This window comes from Passer domesticus, chromosome 4, assembly GCF_036417665.1.
Source record: "Passer domesticus isolate bPasDom1 chromosome 4, bPasDom1.hap1, whole genome shotgun sequence".
Classification (NCBI taxonomy): Eukaryota; Metazoa; Chordata; class Aves; order Passeriformes; family Passeridae; genus Passer; species Passer domesticus.
Genome location: NC_087477.1, coordinates 13,003,144 through 13,029,664, shown reverse-complemented (window position 1 = coordinate 13,029,664; position 26,521 = coordinate 13,003,144). Strand labels below are relative to the sequence as shown.

At 41.1% G+C, this 26,521-nt stretch overlaps 1 protein-coding gene across 24 annotated transcripts in view; it reads right to left on the bottom strand.

The window, feature by feature from the left end:
* ARSJ (arylsulfatase family member J) overlaps positions 1-26,521 on the bottom strand; it is a 152,606-nt gene that overhangs the window by 103,115 nt on the left and 22,970 nt on the right. For 4 of the 24 annotated variants that reach the window (XR_010360475.1, XR_010360476.1, XR_010360480.1 and 1 more), the window contains exons 4-9: positions 7,888-8,002; positions 6,451-6,498; positions 5,874-6,019; positions 5,274-5,396; positions 4,330-4,564; positions 587-636 (exon numbers count right to left, since the gene is read on the bottom strand). Coding sequence is in view for 1 of the 24 variants with exons in the window: in XM_064416019.1 (XP_064272089.1) it covers positions 587-600 (14 nt within the window). In the remaining 23 variants the exon portion in view is untranslated. The other 20 variants (XR_010360496.1, XR_010360484.1, XR_010360483.1 and 17 more) reach the window with 13 other exon arrangements.

Below are 26,521 nucleotides of genomic sequence, written 5' to 3'. Positions count from 1 at the left end.
CCGCCCTTGCTCGAACAGCCAGGGCAGAAGGAAAACGCCCAATCCCGCCCATTCCTTGTCTTCGTGAGAAAAAACGGCACTGCGCATTTTGACGGACAAGGTGGGAGTCCCTCCGAGACCTGAGATCAACCTCCACACCCGTGTCCGCACCTGTAGTGTCCAGCTTTCAGCCCAATGACATGAAAGCTCATGCTCACCTCACTGTTTGATTTCCTTATGACATCAAAGCCCGATTAGGTACTTGGTCACAACGAGCTGCTGCACGTTTTGACACCAAGTCTTTGCTACGTCTTCTCAGCAAAGCAAAGAGCCTGCACACAGAATTTGAGAACTAAAACTCTCCTTTTGTTTAGCAGGACTGGCCCAGAGTGACCCTACCTTTGCCTTTTCTGTGACTCTGAACAGCTGTGATGTCTACACACAAATTACACCCCACTTTTTCCTCTTTTACAAGACTGAATGCCCAAGAATAGAAATTATATCATTTGTACCCCGCATTGCAAATAAAAATATTTACATCACTGCCCATATTTGCTTCTAAGCATCCTTTTCTTTTATATTATTTCAGATTATCAAAGATACTTACCAAATACAAAACATCTTCAGTTCTGCTTTCTAGAGCTGAGCTCAGATCTTCTACAGGAAAGGAAACAATCATGAAAAGTATGCAAGAAGTGCAATCAAAGAAGACTCACTTAGAAATAGTAGATTTTTTTCATGGCAACATACTCCTACAAGAGTATTAGGTACTTTATTGTGAAAAGAATAATTTACAGGCTTTAATCATCTATTTATTTATTTTCATCTCAGGAACTGTAGAACACTGACATCTTCAGGTGGAAGAGCTATTGAAGTACATAAATAATAGGACAGGCTGAATATAAACCATTCAAATATGAAATAATTCTTGAAACAGGTTTTCCTTCCAAGATTTACTAATTTGGCTCTTTTCTCTTTGAAAGAATGACACATGGCTCCAGAGACAGTTACAAAATGTTAGCATAGACATGAAACTACCTGCAGCCTTTTCAATATGTGATTTGAGTAATGCTTGGAAGGTGTCAAAAGACACGAGCGTTCCTCACAAAATATCCTAGTAAGTGTCAATAAGATCAACAGTTCTTTATTGAGACATTTTCCCAAGGATTTATTTATTATGGGAAAGCCAGCAATTTCTGATTGATTTATAGTCTTGGTACAAAGGAGCAAAACACAGCTTTCTTTTAGGTGCTCTATTTGTTTCCAGCAGCCCTTTTGTATCACATGCACCTTCAATATTTGGATTAATTTGACTCAAGGCAAGTAAACAGCCTAATTATGAATTTATCATCACGACAAAGTACTGAAATTTTGTGGTCCTCTTGATAACCCCACTATATCCAAGGAACAGTTCATCTACTTTTGGCACTTGTCAGCTCATGGATACTCAACTGACATTTCAAGCAGGTGTTGTTAAAGAAAATTGATTTTTCCTAATAAGGGTTTTTGGTGAATTTTATTCTGGACTTCAAGGCCATAATTATATAGGATAGTACGTGCTGGTTCTCAGATGTCACAGTAACAGGTGATTCAAACAATACTAATCTATTTGAGAAATTAACTTACCATGTCAAAGCCTCTTATAAAATCCTTATAATTTTAAACATTTTTCTATTTAATCTGTTTATCCCCAAGTCAAAGTATTAGCACAAAAAATTTTTTATCAAAAAACTCATTGAGCAAGTGCTCATTTCTCTGAATAAACCACCCCAAACCCAAACACAGGAACATAAGGACACAGATATTGCAGCTGCCTGGTTAAACAGAACAGAGTGAGCAATTCTGTTGAATATTCTCCCCATCTGGAATCAGTTCAGTTCAAAGTATATTTTTGCTCATCATGAATGAGAAAAAAGGAATAAAACAGGAGAATAATTTTTTTAAAAAGCAATAAAAAGCATTTATATGTAACCAGTGCCACTACTGTAAAATGAAGGAGTTGGAATAGGCATGTTAAAGACTGAGAAGGAAGTTGACTATAAACATTCCTGGTCCTCTATACAAAGCAGCAGCTCCTACTCCTGGCTATTCTGCACAAGTGAATCCTTCTTAAACCCCAAGGCTGGCAACTTATCAAATGGCACCTGCACTTAGATGACAATGGCTACTATGAGTTGCAACTTGACCAAAATCAAGTATTTACTGACAAGATAGTACATCTTAGTCGTATGTGAAGATGGATTTCAAACAGCAGTGCAGGTCACCTAGCATCCAAACTCTTGGATAATCGCTACATCAAGGAAAGTTATTACCTATGTGCTCAGAAACTTCCATAATTACGAAATAAACAAAGTTTGTGTAAACCCATGAACTGTAAAAGCCAGGTTTCCACAAGAAAACTCTTACGTAAATACAAAGCCTTTGAGCACCTCTGAATTTCTTACAGGGACACTCCAGTGCATGTTGGCCCACTACTGCAGGAAGACAGGACGGCAAGGAATGACCATTTACTACTTTTACTCTCTAGAGGTCCTCCACGAGCTGGAAACGCCTTATCCACAGGTTCTGTAGGTTCCTGCTGCTGAGCGGCATCGGGACCTGCGGCTTGGATTCTCTCAAAATCTCAGACACCACCGCTCTCTGCATTCCAAACAGCTGCTCACACTGCATTTAAATCAGTGGCAGCTCTAAGAATATGGTGGCAGTGACTGTCACAGTCATGTCCCAAACTAGCAGTTGTCACTAATACAGAAGAGTTAATTAAGCTTCAACAGTGAGAGGTGCTTTCTGGCCCTGTCATGCATCTTCATTTTTGGCAATGACAGCACAAAACAGCCTCTGCTTGTGTCAGCCTGAAGGCACAACTCAGAGCCAGGGTTCCTGTGGAAAACGCTGAATGCAGATTGTGATGCTACCTTACATCTACCGAGGGCAGAGAAAAATGTGTTAAAATGGAAGTTTTACTCTATTAATTTCAGCAGTACTACTCAAGAGTACATGCAGAAAAGATAAGGGGTAAAGTGTGCAGTAGGGAAGTTTATTCTCCCAAGGAAGACGGTAAAGCAGAATATGGGAAATGCCTCCAAGATATCAGGTAACTGCACTTATTTGGTTATCAGGAGATGACAAATCCCTTTTCTGACACTAAACCACAAGGACTAGACCATTGGCATGCAGCAGCAGCCTTCTTTTCAACTTCCTTTGCTTTGTTGTAGATCTCTCTGCCTAAGTAGAAGTAAGTAGAAATGAATAATTATTATAAAAGCAGCTCCATTAACTTATGTCTGCCGATTTAAAAAGGTCATATATCCAACAAGATGAGGAGAAAAAATTAAATGTGGGAAAGCAAGGCTTTATGTATATGGACATTCCTGAACAGTACTAATTTCAAGTAGCATTTTCCACTCTAATTCTCTGGAGTTTTAATTGAAGTTCCAGCCTCAGAGTGCTCTTACTTCCTCACTGAAAGACTTGCCTCTCTCCCAGCTGCATGGCAGGAGTCTCACTGCAGCCTTTGAGGGCCACTTCTGAGCTGCCACCAGAGCTCCTGTTCAGCAGTACAGCACCATCTACCCAGGAGTCATGATACAGGATCTCCTCCCTGACATCTGCTTGAGAAACAGCAATCTTGGAGGAGCAATGAACTCCTCCTTGGTTATCTGGTGGCCTTTGCATGGGGCCCTGCTTGGTGGGTGGTGGGACAGACCTTGCTGGGCCTGTGTTTGCCAACACTGCTGCTAATTGCAGGTTTGGCACCAGGCTAACCCAGCTGGATGGTGCTGTCAATTACCCTTATCCTGCATCTCACCTTCCCCACCTCCAGTGCATCACTGGCAATTAGCTGGGAGGTACCTGAAGGCAGGGACCAGCTCTCTCAGGCACACGAGCCTGCACACCAGGGTCCAGGGGCCATTTGTGGGTGTCACTGCAACACGAATTATTACCTTGGCTTCTGATTACTCTACCAAACACAGCCCCTGCTTAACAAATGTTAATGAAATGCTGTTTGCTGCATGTCAAAGCACGTTCCTCCAAAGAGCTTGATTTTATTTTTTTAAGCAGATATTTATCAGATTCTCACAGCTTTTTACTTTCAAGGGATACATCAACTATTTAATGGAGGACTGAAAGTGATAAAATAGTACTCAAATAATAGAAAATATTTCCCAATCTTGTTTCCTTTTCTACTCAATTACTAATATATTCTCCACTGTTACTGGAAGATTCTAGTCACAAGACAGTTTAGTATAATCTAAAATGCCAAATGCCTTAATGAACACGTCCACAAGGACTCAGTTCTGTGTTGCATCCTTACTACTACATTTCTCCAAGAGCCTTAGTCCAGTTTACCTGTGTTAACAGTTCTTCTCTCCATATTTGTGGATCCCCCCCAAAGAACACCACCACAGGCACAAAAACAACTCCAGAAACAAAAGCCAGGATTGTTTCCACGTCGTTCATTCAAGATTTCTTTCCCTTTTCTTTGCCATCTGGTCAACTTCCAGATCGATTAGGAAAATTAGATGAGCTGTGTTTTTCTGAAGCTGTTGTATTGACAAGAGCACCAATGCAAATTCAAATGAAACTGTAAATATAGAAGTGTTTACAAAACAAATGCACCAAGTGTTGACAGGCATACAAAAGCACAATTATTCAGATGATAGCATTGACAGGTTGAAAGATTAGACCCCATAAATGCTGAAGTGTGTGAAGGCCATGTTTTATGTTGTCTTTAAGTTTTTCTAATTGGCTGGCCCACACTGCTCTGAGCTGCAGTATTCTATAACAGCAGATAATTGTGAGTTACCCTCAACAAATACTGGGAAATCTCTTTTAACAGTGCAGCATATTCAGTTACTACCTAAAAGCAACTGTGACTAAGAATTCGGATCCATTTTTTACATGTGCTCTCATGAGAGCTTCACTTGCACTCCGAGTTAGCCTCAAGGACACACCTCTCTTACCTAATCAGCGTACAAAGGAGCCAGAACCTCATTCTATACTCCTTTGAAGTTAATTATCCCTACTACTTCTAAGAACAAAACTTTAGTTTACTAGAAGTCTTTTGTTATCCCCAAGTATTTTGACCAGCTCAATTATTTCTGAATTACAGAATACCTAAAACATTCCAAGAAACAGATGGTAAGACAGAACCAGTTCTCCTCACAAAGAACCATTTTTTTTCCGTAGCACGGGGGCGTAGAATGTTTGCGATGTTGACATTTGTGACTTGGTAAATACCAGAATGTATACTTTGTACCAGACAAGCCTACTCAGCAACAACTCGTACATACCTGACTGTTCACAGGGAGCTGTAAAAGGAGCCAGCCCATGTCAGAACTGAAAAGTAAAATCAGGGCAGGGCAGCTGAATCCAGATCTTCATGAGTAAGCCAAGTAATGGAGTTGTACAAAACACTGTAAAAAATAACAGCAACATAGGACAATTAGAAATGATTTTCCGTTAATTACAGAAAAGGACTTGGATTTTACATAGGGATTTTAATACCAGAAAACAAAGTACTCTGAAACATTGGTTTACACATGTCAAGTATTTAAACAGTTCTGATAAACTGACCAATCAAAACTTGTATTATTTAAAAGCCTGTCCAGAAGTTATAGTAAGGAAAACCCTAATATTTGCAAAAATAAAAATATTCCTTTTAGTCCAGAACTTCTCCCATGTCTAAAATGGTATAATTATACCCATTGTCCCGGATTATCTGGGAAATTGCACCTTCATGTATTAAAGGAACACAAAGATTTCTATATTTGTTTCTTCACTGTGAAATCAGTAAGCAGAGAAAGCAGTAAAGCTACTAAATCAACATAATTTTTGTTATAACTCCAAAAGTCACAAGTGCGGAATGCCTGTGCATTTGAGACCACACTCACATGCTTTTGTGTGTAGGGCAGAGTTGTACTTCAACCAAATCCACAGATGTCTGAGGTTTATGTTCAAGCCTATTCTTCAATACTGTGTAAACTGGCATATATTCAACAGTGCTACTAGAGATTAGTGTGATAGTCATATCTTCTTTCTGGAAATACAGGAAAAGGTATTCAAAACAAGCACTGAAATGTATGAAAAGGAAAACACTAGATAAAACCAGTTTCCGCATGTTTTCAGGATTTTTCATTAACAATTCAGGATCTAATCTGCCTTGGCCAGTGGTGGGTTCAGGAATGACTATTCCCTGACATACACCTGCAGGCCAGAACCTTTCCTCCGTCATATAATGCTTTTGGGATGGTTTATTGCCAATTTTGTAACACTCATGTGGATCATGTTACTCCATTGGGTCCTTCTACCCTTTTCCCACATGTACATAAAACAACCTTTATTCACAGGTGGACACGGAGTTGTCCCCATTCCCTCAGGCTACTCCATGACACATGGTCTTCTGCTCTGACATCTGCAAACACCCAAGATGCTCTGATACCTCACCCATGACTTGTTGGTCTGCATCACCTGAGCACACCCATTGTGCACGTACAACATTTCTGGCAGTTCCAGCAGCTTTATTGCAAAAGGAAAAAACAACCAGGTTAAATGTGCATTGGAAGGTCTCTTAGTCAATAACATACAGAACATTAAACACATGGTAATTTGTTTTGGTGAGTTAACATTTTTTGAGGCCTGTCATTCCTTTTCTATGACACCATTTAGATAAGGGAATTTGGGAGGCCTTGCAGATCCCGGATGCTGAATGCACACCCTGAAAGCATCCTGACTTGGTGTTGCAATGTGACCGCATAATTTATTCTGTGCTGGGCAAAACAAACAAATGAACAGCTCTCCAGACATGCAAGATAATGGAAGAAGCAACCCTTGGAGGCAAGTGTGATATCTGGATGAGCTGGGAACTGGCACATGGGGATTTGCCACAGAGCACCCCTGTGGACAAAGGCTGATACACCCTAACCTCTCTCAAGAGCCACTCACCACTGCAGGTTGGAGCCCATAAAAAAAGAAATTAAAAGACTGAGAGCACCGGTGCTATTACATGATGATTTTAATTCTTATGTGGATGTTGATCATGGATTATAGTTGGGTTTCATTCAGCCACTCCATACTTAAACTTAAAAGTGTTGCTTGGCTTTTCCACAAGTGTTTGCAGTAAAGCTGACATCCCAACCAGAAGAGACAGCAATTACAAACTGGTGTTTTACTGGAACCCACTGTTTGCTCTTGTGTCAGCACACTTGTACTTGTTTTCCTAATATGCATTTTAATATGGGGCTTCCTATGCAAGTTACATGGGTTTTTTTTCATGAAGCAGCAGAACCAGCTGATGATCTTACTGACTGGTGAGCTAAGTGGTACAAGATGCTAAAGATCAGAACAAATACTTGATTTTCATATTGTATTTGTGCCCATTGTAATTAGATTAAGAGCAGCTATCTCAGAATCCAGACTAAATCACTGCTAGTGAAGCCTTAGCCCTTGTTTGAAAATGCAGGAAAGTATCAGAATATGAATGACAACAGAAACCACAATTTAGTATGACACTACTGGATCCTTGGTGCCACTAGTCAGGGTCCCTAAACAAATAATGAACATCAAGTACTTCTTTCTGCCCCTATTTCTTGTGGCAACTTCAGTCAAGGGACATAAGTAATAAACTTGATAAGCAGGCTCATAAAAGAAAGCAGAGGACAGACGCTACCAGCTCCATGTCACACAGCCAGGGTGACAGCAAAGGTGATTTCCAGCAATGCAAGAACTGTGCAGCTGCAGAAACAAACTGTTCTACTGCACCATAGTGAGGTATGCAGAGGCAGGTGTCTTTTCCACTTGTTGAAGGACTGGATATGCACAGACTGCCAAGATTAAGATTTTCCCAGGGAAATTGATAGGAATATTTATCTCCTCCCCTTTGCCTCCACCCCTCCCCCCCGCATTTACCCATTTCAGCTTCCTTGCTGTGCTTGTCACTTGATTTCTTAATTCTCTAATCTTTGAGAAGCAAATGGAATCTAATAAAAATCTTCATTAAATCAGTGGTTCAGAATATTCCACCCTGCTGACAGAAGAACAGCTTATCACATTATGCAGACAACAAAGCAACATAGAAGGACTAAGAAAATCAAAACAAATCCTCAGATGACCATGTGGCCTACACACATTTCTTTGAGTTCATTTGCTCCGCTCTGGACACTAGCAGAGAGCTGTTTTCCAGAACACCCACTCAATTTTTTTGTATCGTGGAGCTAAACAATTAGCTCAACCTCCACCATATTTAACATTTGTTTTAATAAGCAGAAGAAGCCTTTCACAAATGGTTACTACTGCCTAGCTTTGAGCTTCCCTTCTACAACTACAGTCAATTCTTTCTTTATTCCTTTCTCTTCCCCCTTTTTTATTTCCAAGTTAAAACAAATGCCTCCAGCACACTTGCTGCAGTAGGCCGCTGTTTCTGGCAACTACAGCTACTAAAGGGCATTTTGAACTGCACCAGAGAACACTGTCCAACACTTGTGACTTATGGATCCATAAGTCCGTCAAGATACCTAAGAGCATATCTGTTCATGGTCTTCAAGGAAACTGTCAAGTACTGAAGAGAAAAAACACTCCCTTCATAAAAGCAGAACTGCCTGATTATGCAAGTTGTCTCCAAAGCAGACATTGTGTTCTTTGGAGGTTAAGGCAGCAGGGGAGGTCCACCTACATTCCTCTAAAAACCCACTCCCACTGGCTGGGAGGGAATGCGTGTTGGTAGGACATTCTTCAGGCTTCTGAGAGTCAGCATCATCTGCAGCCTACTGCAATGAACTGCAGAAGAATGGCAAGCATCTCAGTAGAAGCCTCCATGTGTGTGCGCACTCACGTGTGTGCCTGAGTCTGGATAGTATTGGAGGCCAGAGTTCCCAAGACATTCAGGAATTCAGGAGCCATTTCTTTTTCCTAGGGATAGAATCCTACATGGCATGGAAGCAGAAAGAGCTAAAAGAGAGAAAATAATTTCTGTACCTCCACAATCAGCTGGTTACAGTCTCAAATAGGTCATGGGAGCCTAAATTCAAAGACTGGTTTGCTGCAGAAATAGAAGCCCGCATCACAGCAAGAATATTTCACCACCTTTCCCCAAAGTTATTTCATTGGGTAATTTTGTTATTGAAAGCACTAACCAACTTCCAGAGCTAGAACCACACGTGACTGTTTAGATGCTGTGGCAACCCTGCAAGCTCTGCAGAACCGAACGTGCAGCGGGACCCCAGAGCTGTTTTATACCGCGAGCCCAGCACAGGCGATCTCTGTCACTTCACATTAAATGCAAGCACTGCTTTGTGCTCAAGGAAATGCTTTCTGCAGAAAGAGGACAGGAGTGCAATGTAAACGCCAGGGTCCTCTCTTTTATACAACGGGCCTTCTCCAGAACGGGTGGAAAGAGATCACACACAAACAGAAAATCAGTGCTTGCTCCCGAGCGCTTCATTTACATCCCAGCAGGATCAGAGTGCTTAGGCTACCCCGTGAGCACCGGTAACAACACAAATCGTGCCACTCCGTTCCGAGCGGGCAGGGTCTCCTTGGCACTACGGCTGCTCAGTGACCCGAGCAGAGGAACACCCCTACAGCAAGAGTGATTCCAGCAGGCTTTTCTCACCAGCCCCGACTACTGCTGCAAATGACAGATCTGATCCACGGGCGGCATCAAGTGTGTCAGCGCCTTTGCGTCCGACTCCCCTGCTCGCACTGGTTTTGGCTGGGCACCACGGGGCTCTGAATCATCGACTTGTCGCAATTGCCGATCACGGTTAATGAGCTGGGAAGAAAAGAACTTGCAACAAATCTCTTTGCTGAACGCAGCACCTTGTTCATGATCCGAGACAGCTCTGAAGGCTCAGACTGACAGCACAATTACAGGATAGAGACAGTTGCCCCACATTTTTGATAGCCTAAGCACATGAATACAATTTAGCTGCAGCCTTGCCAACCGATCTTTAGGTGTTTATCCCTTTCCCATGTTTTCTCACCTCCGTGCTGAGGTTTTGACGCACAAACTTACAACATACACACTTCTGGAGTTTCACCATCATCAATTCTGGCACCGTACTTTACATTTCGTAAAAATCTCTGCAAACAGGACGTGCTGCAAGAAGGATTTCAAGCTGAGCAATGAACAAGGTCATCATGAACTACACTCTCCCTGTGAAGGGCTTATGGCCGGAACAGGGCATATTCATATCAACCCATGGTTGCTATTTCTCTTCAATTCAAGTAGCTAACAAACTTGGTATTTTTGTTTTTCTTTTTTTAAACAGTGCTTCTTAGGGCTTAACTAGCATCCCACAATAATTAAAAATTAAACAAATGACAGACAAGGCTCAAGAAGCACACATGCAACTCCTTTTTATGCAACATACTCCTGCACGATTGGACACTGATAAGATGATCAAAAGCCCTTGAGTATCTAAACAATCACCCCAAATCCTTGTTGCAAAGCTGATGAATTATCAATGCCAAATGCCATAGCTCCCATCTCCCATGACTGTACCATAGAGTACCGAGATCTTGGATCACAGCACAGGAACAGGAAGGGCTATCTTCAAGTCTTATCCCCACTCCAGGCTGGAAATCCATACAGACCTCCGTGCTGGGATGTGATTTCACACCCCACATGACAGGCACAGGTCTGTGCAGAGGTGCATGATGCAGAATTTCCTTGGCAAGTTCTCTCACCATGACATCAATGAGGGCAGCAACTGCAACTCCACAACAGGGTTTGATGACAATCAAGTCTAAACACTCATGTGCTACAGCAACAGCAACCACAAGGTTTGACTTCTCCTAGCCAGAGCATTCAGACATGACTGGAATATCTGGCACACACGGCAGCAAGAGAAGTGTGGTAAGTGTGATACCCTGTGATAAGTGGCATGTCATAGCTCAGTAAGCTCATGGCTCAATCAGGAGCAGTGTTCACCTAATATCAAATGAATCTGTGGCTTACAAAAACACCCAGCTACCACATCCCTAGCTGTGACACACATACCCAAAATCAGGCACATCAGCTTGGGTGCAGCATCACAAACAGAAGAATGGTGATCTGCCGACCTGTAAACGCCAAGCATTAGTTCATTTTCCCCATTCACACGTGTCCCCTCCAATGTGCATTACAATATTCTCTTAAACATGTCGGAACCCAGAGCATCTCTCTGGATGCCCTGGATGTCTCAAAGCCCTGGCAGGGGCTCAGAGACCCTGGCAGGAAGCCAAAGACACCTGAATGTGAGGAAATGAGAGAATTTCAGGCCTGAATGGTGAGGGGATAAAATTCACTTGATAAAACTTGAATTATAATGCACTGTACAGGGGGGGTTTATATGTTGTACAGGGGGTTTGGAATTCTGTACATAGGTCGGGAGTCCCAAGATGGAGGAATTTGGGCTTGCCCTGCCCTTCTTCTTTCTTCTCCTTGGCATCCATGTTCAGGATGATGTTGGCATGTGTGGATTGGTTCATAGAGAAGGTGCACTTGCCAACAAGGGTGAAAAGTATTGGAAATTGAAGGTAAATATCTTATACATAGTTTTTACTATAAAAGAGACAACCTCCCCGTGGGCAGGGGAGAGTGCCCTTGGCTGTCTTGCTGATCAGACCTCGGCTGCACAGATAGAAAAACTCTGTAGATAAGGAACAATAAACTCAACTGAAGACCAAAAGCAAGAGTCCAGACTCCTTCTTCATAGCGCGGCCTGCCCAGAACCACCTTTTCCCGTGCTGGGGCAGAGACAAGTGACAGCTGACCCCGGCATAAACATTCCCAGTCGGGGGGAGAATTCCCTCTTTTTGTCTGATAGCTGCTGTTCAGACCATTGGAGGCAGCACGCTCGGGTTGCTCTGCATTGCCGAGGGTGGGCAGCAGCCCAGAGCCCGTGTTGGCTCTCAGGGCGCAGACTGTGGCAGGGCTCGACTGCTCTGGCTGCCATCTGCAGCTGGGCTGCAGCTCCTGCATTTCCGAGATCTCCCTTGCTGATACTCAAGGAGCGGTCACAGATTTGCATAATGCATTCCAGCAAGTTCAACGGGATACATAGTGTAATAGAACACCATGGAGGGTGGTAATACAGGGACACAAAAGAGCCACATACCACTCAGAGAAACAATTTCACTTCTTTCGGTAGCTAAAAAAAATAATTTAAATTGTGTATATATATTTCCAGGTGATGACTGCATAAAGCTAACACTGTCAGTGACAGTGTAAAGATGTGCCCTGCACTACCTTTATCCACCACTCCACCATTCTGACTCATAGATTTCTTCTCATGTCCTTGGGAACCTCTTGCAACATTTCTTGCATTTGGCCAAGTCATTACATCATTTTCTGTATTCTTTTTAATAAAAGTGTCTTTAATTCAAAGGTAATCAAAGTAATTCAAGAGGTCATATTCCCTACACTCTAACTTCTCACCAGATAAGCATAATTGGAAACTGTTTTCCAGGCTAAGTGCATGCTTAAGATGTGGATGTGGCTAGCTCCCTAATGCTCCTTAATTCTTGGCATCTGAGTCTACTGGACATAGTTCTTACTCTAATTTTCAATTCCCTCTTGTCATTCACATGTCAGGAGCAAAGGTGCAGTATAACCTCCCAAATGCTATATAAAAATTCATCCAAGAGCACCACAGTAATTTTGTGTCTTATACATTGACACAAACACCAAACTCAGAAGAAAAAAGAACCTTCCATGTAGTATTTCAGTGGTAAACTGTGGCTACAGTTAAAAATACAGCACTTCATTCATACTTGGAATTTCTAACATGCCAAGTTGATTATTCCTACTAGTTTTGTCTAGTGAAACCATGATGGGAGACAATTACTGTGCTTAGATGGCAAGTGTTTGGAGGATCCTCATAATTTCAAGGAGGTGATTTTCTGTTCAGTGTACCAACTTTGGAACAGAAAGTCTCCAGGTAGTTAATATAGACAAATCTTAAACGTTGCATATTCAGGAACTTGACTTGTTATTGGATTAGTTGGGATTTGGAACATCACAGCACACAGGCCTGTAGGGAAGAGCACCAGAGCCGCAGGCAGGAGAGCAGCAAAAAGATCATTAAGTGTCACCCATTATATGCTGTGACACACCCTATAGAGAACATTTTCCTTAGTTAAACCATGTGCAATAAAACCTTCCCTCAGAAGCAGCAACAAATCCCTGTGACAAGCTCACTCCATAATTGCCTTCTTGTTTCTCCATTTGGAAGAGTAAGCTTTTGGCACTAGTTTCCTGATTATAGTTGTGCCAAATTATCAGTAAGAAAAGGAACAATACTGATAATAACAGGGAAATATCACAGCCCCTTCAAGTTCTTCTATCTTTTTTTTTTCCCCCATCAGTGCCCTCATTTTCTTGGAACCACTTTCCTCAGTATACTAATGAGAGAACAGAACAGGTACCTACCTGTACCTACCAAACAAATATTACTGCCACCAACCAGTTAAAGGAATATCTTACAAAGCCAAAGTTGAATAATAGAGCAGTGAAGTTCATTTTGTTCCCTTGTATGCACAAGGCACAGCAGAGTCTTCATTTACAGGCAGAAACTGATTCCAGGGGATCGGTGTTCCAGAAACAATCAGTGCCACAATCACCTCTGCCTATCAGGGGATCCAATTGCAGGAAAGGGTTTCTTAGTGACTGCAGCCTAGGTGCAGTGAATACAGCACCCAGTGCTGGCAGAATTCAACTTCCACACTCTCCAAGCCTCTGCTTGAGCACTTTTACATCTACATGGCAAAAATCTCAAGTTGGACATGTATTTTTTTTCATTAAACTATTCCACTATCAAACAGCAAAGCCATGCTTTCCAAAATAGAGGTAGTACAGTTTGACTGATTCTCAATGTTTTATACTTGCACTTTGGCAAAGCAGGGTACTTTTCCTCATCCCTCTTTTCAAGCGGCCTTCATATCATATCCAAAATCATGTCATTACAACTCTGAAAAAGCACAGAAAAAAAAATCTCTATTCAAACTCAACAGAAAAAACACTACAACCTGTTCTAAGACAGGATTTTACAATGCAAAGCATTTATAACAACAGATAGCACCATCACTTTCTTCTGTAATTAATACTTATGATCTTTGTATATTTGTGATAACATTATTCAGGACAAAAAGATTTAGATTTTTCATACATTTATGGCATTTTTCTTGCTACACAAAACACCTGCACCATCTTTGATAAAGGATTACAGAGTTTACTTGAACATAGCTTAAGAAAACAATTTAATGAAACAATTATTTTGAAAACCAACTGGTGCCGAACAGTATAAATCAGCATCAGAGAAAACACAACTGACCAGTTTTCAACAGCCAAGAACAGAGAATGCAAAAAGACAGTCAAAACATTTAATGTTTGACTGATATTGAACTGGAAAGGAGCTTAAGTTACAGCATTCACCTAAGTGATCAAGCAGCCGTCCTGGCACAAGCCCAAAGTGAAGGAAGAACCACCTGACATGGAGCTGGAAGGCTTTGCCTCTCCTCATTAAGGACTCACATTTCCTGTTCTACTGAAAGCAGCACCCAGAAGTGCATTCCTCAGTGCTGATGTTGGAGATAGGAGCTGGCATCACTTTGGTGAACATCCCTAAAAATATAAACCTGACACATTAAAATACCAGGGAAGAATTGCAAGTTGCAGAAGTTATTTTGGGAAATATTCTGCCAAGCACCAGAGAAGATTGCCCAGTGAGAGGACAGAATGGCAGGTCACAGGTTTGCAGAGGATATAGCAAACACAGGTGCCAATAACCAGACATGTCATGCTTGATTTCAAGCCAAATTCACCAGAGTCATCAAGAATTCTAAAATACCCTTAAAAACACCTTTTTCATTGCTCCTTAAGAACAAAATAAATGCACATTCCTCATTCCCTAAAAAGCCACCATCCTGATTCTCACCCACTTCACCTAACATAATTTCACAGAATTTCTTGCATTTCTCCTGCTTGTGCATTTTTAACAATACCTGATGTATCCTGTCATTGGGTTCTTTTTCTCTAAAACCGTTATCATGCTAGTGTGAATTTGAAAAAAAAATAAAAATTCATCAGAACACAAGCACTTTGATAACTTCCTTCTGGATGATTTTTAAACGTGCCTGTATTCCTACTGAACCAAAGCAGTACCATTGCACCTCTGCTCTCCAAAGGCAAGCTGTAGCTCATGAGCTAGTTGGCAAGGCTGAAAGCAGCCCACATCCACAGCACAAGTGCTCTTGGAATCCAATGACAAGACATCATTCCATGAAGTAAGAAATGCTCATTACAAAAAGTCTCAGATCCCCATGAAGTGTAAAGCCGAGTGCCTCTAACTCCTCTTTCAAACAACTCAGTATTTCTCTATAAGCAAACCTATCAGCCTTTTTATGTTTATGCTCCCCTGCTGCTCTGGGATCATCCCAGCTAGGTATCATCTGCCCTGAGATGGGAGCAGCAGGCATTTTGCATACCTACCAAAGCTATTCCTCTTCTCATGTGCTTCCCATTTCATAATGAAAACTACTTCCCGAGTCGGCTGCTCTCACTGGGGCCCTACCAGTTCTGTCCCAGGCATAGAGGACACTCCATATGCAGGCGTCTCCAAGGTAGGGCTCAACAGACCAAAAAGAGGTGTTCCTAAGCTGCTTCCAATGGCAAGTGAGTGAGGACTGTTCTGTCAGCCTTGGCAGAGGTCAGTCACCACATTAAAAGCATTCTCACCATCACTATGGTTACCACTTACCTTTCCCTTCTCATTGCAACACTCACAACAGGTTCTACAGGCTCACAGCTTCAAATTTATTTTCCTGCTCTGTCAAATCAAATCCAATCCACCACTGATCTTTCAACTCTACAGCCCCTTTCATTCTCCAAGCTGAATTTTGTTTGTCTTTCCCCTGATGGCCTCTTGAAGCCTTTTCCCCAATATTTGCACGATGAAAGCAGCAGAAACCAAAGGTCACATGATACATGTGTCTATTGAATTTCCCGGAGCAAAAGTGCACTAGGAAACCTACTCTAGTCTACATTTTGATCCTGAACCAAACGTTGATAATCTTAATGAAAAATTAACCCCAGTAAAAGCAAAGGAACCAGCCAGGAGAAGTGAACTAATTCACCCCAAAGTTATATCATCAGTAGGAGTTACTCCATTTCTACGCCAATGACTCACACTACATAAATTACAAAAAGCACAGCCTTTCTTGAAAATTACTCTGCAAACAGAACTAGCAAGTTATCATCATGTTGGTTCTTCTTTTTCCCTATTACTAGGTATCAAAAACCCCATAATGTGGCAGCACCAAGCTTACTGGCTGCAAGTTCAAACCTGCCTTTTGTCTGCACTCACAGCTGGAAAAAAAACATCAGCTGTGCACCTTTATCTGTGCCAAATATCTTTTGTAAGCAAGCCAGACAAAAATGCAAGACACAACCATGGAAGTTTGGTAGCCTAATTACTAGAGCCAATCTGTTATTGTGGCTCACTGCAGAAAAAAAATAAATCTAACCAATAGAGCCACATAAGCCACACTGGTCCCTGTGACAGTGGATTAGAGTTCTGTAAAAATTACTTAGGGGGTGCTCAGGAACGTGTAGATATGTAGCAAAAGAAATGTCTCGAGGCAGTGTAATAAAATAAGAGGGGCAAACCTCAAGGTAATCTTAAAGCCCTTCAAGATTAAAAAAAAAAAAAGGTATTACCTAGTCCTTAAACTCAGATACAGCCTAAATTTAACCTTTGCCCATTGAAGTAAATGAAGTTATTGGCTGGAAAATTTAAAATATGTTACCCTAAGAGCAGAACAGCACCAATAAATACCAGCATCTATCTGTTCCATTGGCTCATTCCATAATAGAAACTGGACTTCAGTCATACACATCACATTCACAACTTTGTGCCCATTACCAACAAAATACAGCCCAACTATAAAGCAATAATTTAATATCAGTTCACAATTCTCTCTGCCTCTCATGGATACACATGAGAAAGAAGAACATACTACAGCAACAGGCGTTAAAATAACTCATAACTTGTGTGACTGATGCCTAAATAGCAAATAACACTTCTGTCCTCCTTGCCTCAACTCCACTGCTTCAAGCCTGATTTACAGACTGAATCCCATTAGGAAAAGGGTAGCAAATAAATGCAGACTGTCATAGGGGGAAAAAAAAAGCTACCCAGTGCTCACACCAAAGGGAATGTAATAACTCCACTAGAATGGGACATGTCCAACTACTTAAAAATGTTTAGGTAAATACTATCAACGTACAAGTTTATGTTAATTGCAGTATCCTATGTATTCCACAATTTTTAGTGCATTAAAGGATTGCAAAGAAAGCAGCTATAAGAACTCTTTTTGGAGATGAGTTGCACTGTATTTAACAACTAACAAGAAAAGGCTTGGTGTAGGGGAACACCACAAGAAGTTAATGTGCCTGAAGGGTTAGGTACACACCTCACTGATCTACAGTGCTGCATTCCCCACCTCAGCAGTTCTCCTTTTCCCATTTATCACAAACAGCACACTGGTAAACCCCATTTGAGACAAACTCAAGTGCTCCTTATGGCATGCATTTCATACATAAAGCACACAGGAATGTCATTGTTACCTCTCCCTCAGCAGTACCCACATAGTAGGAACTGCTGCTGTGCTTGCTCACCACAGTTTACTGTGACATAGATGATGGTCATCCACAAAGGAAGCTGCATCCCCTTCTGCTCCACTGTTATGCACATTCACTGCCTGTCACTCGGGAATTGTCCAAAATACATCCTTACCTGTCACACCTGCACTCAGTGATCCTAAAGAAGCACCACACAGCAGTGTTACCTCTCATAATATTGCAAAACTTGAATCCCAGAACTGCTTTCACCTGCAACAAAGCACTTCCATGAAATACTCTGTTAGCTTCTGTCTTTTCCTTCCTGTATTTAAATTCAGATTTGTAACGTGTCATTTGCAGCAGGTTACAAATGAAAAGGCTTTCAATCAAACTCCACTGGAAAACAGCTGTAGGTGAAATTCAATGCATGGGCTCAGACCAGAAAGGGATTTAAGAGGATCAGCTTCTGAGATGTAAGCTGTCATGCTTTTATTTGTAGTGATGAATGACATCTGAACTGGATTGTGTACTGCTGTAGTTGCCATAGGGAAGGGACCTGCTCACACATAGCTTTAAGTTTTATTTACAGCACACCAAGCAGAGCATACAACACAACAAGACAGCCATGTCAAAAAAAAAAAAAAAAAAGAAAGGTAAGTTTGAAAGGGAAAAGGAAAGAACAAAAGAAAACAATGCTGTATCAACTGATGTTCAATCTGTTTCTCCCCTTCAGTGGAGGGCATGGATCTCTGTGCTATTTTAATGCTCAGCTACCGTTTTCCAAAAGCACTTCAATGGATGCTGAAGGACAAAGGTGTCGTTCTGGAAGATGCAGCTTTTTTGCAGCGCGGTAGCCCTGAGATGTTGATTCTGTTGATTCAGTGTCTCTTCAGCCCAGATGAGTGATAGGAAATCCATCTGTCAGCAACTCTGTGACTTCATCTGTACTGCCAAGGCAAGGAGGGAGGTCACCAGCGACTGAGTGGAACCCATGGACAGCCCATATCCTCGCTACTGAGAGTACAATCAGAACAGGATACACTACTAAATGAGCTAAAAAGCTCTGATACCCAAATTCACAGGCTGAAGTCTGCTTCCACTTGCTAAATTGTGCTTTTGAAGGAAAACTAGAGGCTGACTTCCAGCTGCTTTATTGTTTAGATGACCCAGATTGTGTTTTTAAACACATTTGCTCAGCTGAGCTATGAACTGGTTTCTTTGGGGAACAAGAATTATGCACAGCATTAAGACCGATTATGAGACACCTCCTTTCATTTCAGAATTCAGAGAAGTCCTGCAATGTTAAGAAAAACTGGTCATGAAGATCAAAGGAGAAGGGAATGCAATTAACAGATTGTTTCTTTTGAAGAGGGATAAGTGCCAGCTTCCCAGCTTTTGTTGATAAGAACAAGCAACAGCCATATTTTAAGGGGCTCTCAGGAAACTACTGCAAAAACTACTACTGTCACAGGGACATCAGCTTGAGGCTTGTGAAAAATTTCTGCATACTTAAAATACTGAATTAGTGGGAGATATGTGCCTATTACAGCAAGGCAAGAAACTCAATATTCTAAGGATCGGAGATAATGCAAAAACATCAAAGAAGGGACAGTGCAGTTTGCAGAGTAAGTTTGGAAGGCTGACACTAAAGAAGGGACGTAGTAGGCATTGACTGCTACTTTTCACTGAAACCCAAGAAAAATCAAATCTAGTGAATCTTATACCCAGTCCATCTTGCTTGCTGTACAGATAAATAAGTTTGATATTGAAGGTTCCACTTATGACTGAAGATGCAAATGGCAATGAGCCAGACAAGGAGGGCTTATCTGATCTTATACATTCTATAAAGCAGTAAAAGCTCTGCAGTTGTCATTGGAAAAGAGAGCTGCAAATGCATGTACTGACTAAACACAGGTATTACAGAGTGATAAACAAGATGCACAACCAGAAACAGCTGATAAAAAAATCTTGTTTGGGAAATCAAGCACCAAGTTGTGGCCAAGTGTATTGGGTGGTAAAGCATACCAAGACATGACTGGGTACCACACAGGGAAGTTTTCTGGGTGCAGGAAACCCCAGCTAAAAGGGAACAGGACAGTTGTAGCTTGTGCTGTTTCTGTACTCTCTCCTCAGCACTACCAGATGAATGGCATCACAGCCAGGAGGAATTCTTGGCTGAGTTTTAGGCTATACTCAAAGGATTTAAAAATATATTCAGCCAAGCTAAAATACAGCTGATTCTGTAAGACAAAATGCAAACTGAAGCAGAAATGCAACTAGCTAAATGTCCTGTCTTCAAACATATGGACAGAAATGAAGTTGCTAATTATCCTTTTGAGTTTTGTCTCCAAGAAGAAACTTGTGGATATACTGGATTAAAAAACAGTAAGAAAATAAGTGAATTCATTATGCAGGAATGGAATAGGCAATGTGGAATACAAAGCTGAAGCTGGTATTTGCTATCTCAGGCACTGGAAAACATCAGAGAAGACTTGGATTTCAGTTAAACACAGAACTATGTAACAGAAAAGCAGATAATAGAATTTGCAATACTACATGGGATAGAGAAGAGCACTAACTTCTGAAAAATGTTATCAACACAAGGCTGGAGTTAACAGATGTCAGCTCCCAACTTTCAAAGTAGCAAATTCACTTATAACTAAAGCTCAAAAAAAGCAGATCACAAGGGCTGTGGGAGATGCAGTGCAAGCGTTTCATCCAGGGCTTCTCAAAAACGATCCCAAACAAATGGTCAAAAAACTCCAAATCATGCATCCCAAAAAATCTACTAGCTACTCAATACAAAAGCCCACTCGAAAAAAGTCCCAAACCAACAAAATCACTCCAATTTTAGTCACAACGCTATTTTGTCCATGAAGTGGACCTTCATCAGGACATAGTCCTTCCTTATTTATTTGTATAGACTTTTAAGGTACCCTGAAGAAAGGCAACTTTTCCATCAGGTTACCAGGGAAGACAGCTTGTGCTGTGACATGACAAAAAGCACTGCTGCATCCACAAATATGCCAAATCTAACACTGTGCTCCCAGATTATCTGTGTAATGCAAAGCACAGCACCAACACCAAACCAGGGGCTCAGACAGGTGAGGTTCCAGGGCCAGGTTTATTGACTTGGATTTTTGACGTTGGTTTGTGAGAATGGAATAGGCAAAAATAGAGAGGATGTTTATTTTGATGTCTTTACCTTAGGAAGGGCCAGCAGCCTTTGCAGCAAGAGAATTCTGAGACTGATTCTGACTACTCGAGTGGCTTGAAAGATCATAGCCTTCAAGCTGCTGCTCTCTTCATTCCCACTCTTCTCCCAAACTGTCAGTTCTGCCAAAAACCTCTGAGGTACAAATACATATATCTTTATTTAATATAAAAAGTCACGCAGTCTTGTTTTGGATCCTGCCATTTAAAAAAAAAAAAAAATCAAGTAACTTGTTCCCCACAGTCCTTCTCTCCTCTTTCCACACAATAACTGTAGAAAGCATGCAGGGACGTAAATCAAGGACTGCTCCAACTTGGCACGGCAGACTCACAACACAAGCACATTATCCCATAGCACTGAAAGCAAACAGGTGATGTTCCAGGGAGTTTGAATGTGAAATACATCATCTGTATCATGTTTCACTCAAATAACTCCACCAAAACACCTCAACCACAGTACTGGTAACCATGAACAACACATGCATTTTGTTGCTTTGAGGCATTAATAGCAACATGGCTGAAAATGTACCTAAAATTCCCATTTTGTGGAAAACACGTAAGGTCCCCAACTCCTGGCCTATTCTAGAGGAAGTGCATTTGACAGGGGAATTCCAAATAAATGTATTTATGGACAACAGGCCAGCATGCAGCTGTTAATCCAGCTTCAGTTCAGGTGTTACTCTCTCACCACAAATGAGTTCAGAGCAACTTTAGGTTTGAAGGCCCACACTAGAACTGCTCAGATATGAAAGCTACAATACATAATAAAAAATTTAGCACCCCACTTATGTTGTAGGGCCCGCACACCTACAGGATCTATATAATTTGCATCTGTTGCTGAAAGTGGTCTTTTCAGTTTAGGTATCTGGTTTAAGGATCAGTAGACAATTAACAATTGATGAGCAGCTCAAATAGCTCACTTGATATCTGTCTCTGAGCACGCTCCCACACTGTCAGTGTCTCAGTTCACTCTCTCAGCTACACTGAACAATAACTCCAAATCAAAACAGAGGCAGCTGCACTAACAATGTCAATAAGAAACTGCTTCGTGCTGCCTTAAAAAAATACAATCAAATAAATCAGCATTTATTGGCTACATTTCCATTAACCTTGAAGCCTTAACACATTCTCTTATAAACAAGTTATTAGCAGTAGATGGTGTTCTGCAACGCTTGTGAATTGCTGCTTAACTGCATTTTAATAATTGAGAATGGAAAATTTTGTCACTGTGTACTAGAACCTCGTCAGGATGAAATGCTGGGGAGCCAAAATTTGCTTTAGTTTAGTGTTTTATTTTAGAATGAGAAATATTCTGGCCCTTTAGTTTCTTCTAATTGAATTATTTAAACTATCTAATACGCTTTTTAATTTTTTAAGGGCAACGCACAAGGTAGGCAGCTTGTTAAAAAAAGGCCAAGCCAGTTGCCACATAAATAACACCAGGGACAAATCCAAAGGCAATGTGTGCATCCATCAGAGTCACAGCTCAGGAAAGAGCAGATTGCAGTGTGCCAGGCAGCTTGCAGGCCATGGCATCTCCTGCATGCACCTCCTGCACAGGGGAATCAGTGTGTCTCACTTACTAGAAGGATGCAGCTTTGTGCAACCTCAGGATCACATTTCTATAGGAGAGGTTCAGAATCAGCTCTCCCAATGGACAGCAGTAAAGCACACCCACTGCCCCTCCTGTATAATTTTCATCTCTTCACCCACCATCATTTAATCAAATTAAAATGCAAATAGTATTGATGTCCATGATCAAAAAGAATAAGAAAAAGAATTGAAAAATACAACCTGCTCTGATAATTAAAATTCTTCTAAACAGATACCCACTTTGCATCTCCCATTTGTTTTCCCTTCTGCAAGCCACAGACATTTTCCCTATGAGTCTTCCTATTTGATAATGCAAGAGTCATCCCTTTCAGGAATTAAATTAAAAATAAGAAAGCCTTGGATTAACCAGGCCTTACTGACCTTCCTTCATGAATAAACAATGAGCTTTTCCAGAACTGTTAGAGAAATGCATTCCACAAAATGAATGTGTTTCTTTGTTGTCAGACAAAAAAAAAATCGAGCACAGAACCAAAGCACTTTGTTCTAGGCTACTTGCACTTAGCACGGATTTTAAATCCTGAACTTCTGGAGAGAGGAATTAACCCTGCCACACAAAGGAGCCTCAACACTCATCACACAGGAGTCTCAAAAATTACACTGAAATCAACTACATGGAGCCAATTTGCCTTATTGGAACTCCTAACATGGGGTAGATTTAACCAAAATAAGAGTACACGTATTTATTTTTCTCCTCTTAGCTTTGGAGCTTTTCAAGAAACTCAGAGCCTTTTGCCTTTTTTCCCCCCACCTAAATTAAAGTGGGAAGGTGTTAAAACTAAATAAACCAATTATATTAATGATTTAGGACCTTCGATACAAGAATGCAACACCCAGTTTTTAACACAAGAATGTTTAGGCTGCTTCTGCCATTAATAGTCTTTATAATATTTTCTAATATAAGTGAAGTTGACTTTTAATTCTTTCTTCTCCTCTACAGTATTCAGAAAAAATTGTTGAAACAGATTTCTCACACAACTGCAAACAAAATTTCTTCTGTGAAGATTTCCCTCTTTTAAAGTAAAACTGTGGTAGAGAGGCACCACCTCCTCTGAAATACAAAAACTGCTTAGCAGAAGGTGATTTTCACAAAGTAGTGAAACAAGGAGTGCTCAGCTCTTCCTCTATCAGGTCCCATGGCTACAGACCAGCTGTGATGCATGGAGCAGCACTGACTTCCAGCGAGGATTTACTGCCAAAGGACACAAGAAGGCCCACCCCAAGGACACCCAGCAGCATATGCAGGAACATACCCCAGGGTTTGTCAATGGCACTGTTTCCATAGCCTCACCCTCTACCTCCATGCTTGACATGGATTTTGGGGAGTCCTTTTTGAGGAGGTGTAGTTGGGGGGTGGCAGGGGGGAGGAATGAAGAAATATCCTGTTCTACCAGCACCTCCTGTTACTCAGATGTTCCCATCATCATCTAAGGAACAGAAACCAAGATCATAGTCTATACTTAGTGCTTGAATCACAAGCATCACTCAAATGATTAGACAGAGAGAACTGCATCAGGGAATATCAGAATGGACCAGCTTCTTGCAGAATTCATCTCCTATTTAATTGATATTATTCAGAGCTTGACACATTTTTACTCCTAATAAAGTAGTACTGCTGACATGCCACACTCCATGAAACTCTTCCATAATTACATGGTTGTGATAAATACAACAGGGGAAAAAAAGACCAACTGATTTTGTATCAGTAATTTGAAATGTATTCATAAACAGAGCTGTAAAAAATAGATTCTGCAAGTTCCAGGGACTAAGTACATAATTCTATACATAACAGTTCTTCAGCTAATAAGCTATTTTTGGACTATGCTGGTCAAAGTTGCAACAGGAATAAAAGACAGAAAAGGACAATCTACTGAGATATGATTGATTAGAAATCTGTTTGTCAAATCAGAGTAGAATGACAGCACTTGTGCCAGAAAAGCCACGCACCAGATAGCCTACTACAGGTAACCCCCCATAAATAACAGCAAATCTAATCCCCACTTTCTATGGGGACAAACACACAGCTTTCCTTACCCACTGGTATCTGAAGGTTTCCTTTTCCAGGGCCATTCACTACACAAGTTTCATCTTGGGACCTCAATTTCCCCTTGACTGATCACGAACCATGAAGAACAACCCTTGGGTCCTGGCCACTGACCATTTTTAAGGGCACAGTTAAAACAGTGCTGGGAAACCATCATGAATTGTGGTTACAGCTGAGAACATTCACCTCCCCATTACACAGGAGCCTCTATCAGCAACAGAGGCTCTGGCTAGGGATTCTGGGCTGATGCTGAGCACACAGGAGCTGGGTTCAGTGCGTGCTTATGGTATCATAGCATCGCTGCCAGAAGACACTTGCACAACTTCAACTGTTGCTATGGCCTCTACACAATTAGAGACCATGAATCAGCTTGGATTAAATAAGAGTCAGAGGAACACAAGTGGGCTTCCATTACAGCTCAGGCAAGCTATCAATTCAAGAAATAAAGATTGCATAATTTTATCTATGGTTGTCTGGTTTTAAATGTGTGGTGCCCAGCAGATTATGCTTTTCCTTACAGGAATAGAAGCTTTACACCTTCACTCCCATCTTAGCTTCCTTTTAGAACCTGCAGACCATGTTTTATACTATGTATTGTTATTACTGATATTTTGTGTACACAAACAGAGAAGTACTTGTGTATAGAATATTACTAACACAGCCCCTTTGGAATGACAGTCATTTTCCTATCCAAGAGACAAAAGGAGTAAAAATAACAAGCTGTTATTTTTAACTACAATGTTAATGCCTATTCCTCAGCAGCCTCTATTCCATCAGAGTTGGGCTGGAATAGATTGGATCTTAAAAATGCACCTAGCACATGTTTGCTGTGAAGCATTGACAGTGCAGCAAGTTCTTTGGGCCTCCTTTGCTTGCTTCTTCCCCTGCCAGAATAGAAGGCAGACAATACAGAGCATCACTTTTTATCAACCTGTCAGACATTTGGGTTTAACAGCAAGAAAACCTGAGAAGATGTCACTTATTCTCAATTTCACATCCATTTAACTTTCAGCTGGACATCCCCATAAGGATTGGGAGTTACGGAAACAAAATTTGCATGGGAGCGCAGAACACTATTAGCTCTGCAATGACCACTTATTTTTAGGAAATAAGAACTGCATCTGTTATTACTGCAATGATAACACCAATAAGATGCAAGCCTATGAAACATGCTGCAGAAAAAATAAACCAAACAACCAGTAAAAATAATTAAATTTTTTCAATCGTTTACATTGATCAAATACTTTCTATACTAACAACTTGATCATATTGCCTCAAGCCTTCAAGTCTCCTAAATGTGAACTAAGTATGCTTATTCTTCAAATAACATTTGCTGAAAAATGAAATGAAGACAAACATCATACCTTTGCTTCTCTAAAACTGATTAGTTATTTAGCAAAATGAATTAGTTATTGCTCTCATTTGTGTTTTCAGACACTCCCAGAACCCAGATACTGCTTTGCTAAGATACAAAAACACAGTTGAGAAGAAATGCTTCTATTTTAGGGTTCAAATTCTACTTAATAGTGTAATAGTGGTTATTTAATTACAGGAAGAACACTTCCATTTAATTGTTACCTTGCAACATTCTAAGTCCTTAATACGACATGATTGCAGAAATAATTAAATGCAATTATGTCAGTGATTGTTGCTGATAGATACAAATGACGTGTTAATCACGATCTTGACCTATCCCAAGTACCTGACACTGGACACCATGGCAAAGTTTGTAATTAAAAGAGAGAACACCCAATTGCAGCAAGGCAGCCCAGAAGATAGAACTACTTGAGGTCCTCGGAACAACAGAGTGATTTGGGTTGGAAGGGACCTTTAAAGATCATCTCATTCCAACACCCTGTTGCGTGCAGGGACATCTTTCACTAGACCAGGCTCTCCCAAGCCCCATCAAACACAGCCTTGATTGCTTCCAGGGATGGGGCATTGACAGCTTCTCTAGGCACCCTGTCTCATCACCTTCATAATAAAAAAGTTCTTCCTCACATCTCACCTAAAACTATCCTCTTATCAGTTTAAAACCCTCAGTCCTCCTCCCCACTCTCACAGCCAGCCTCTCT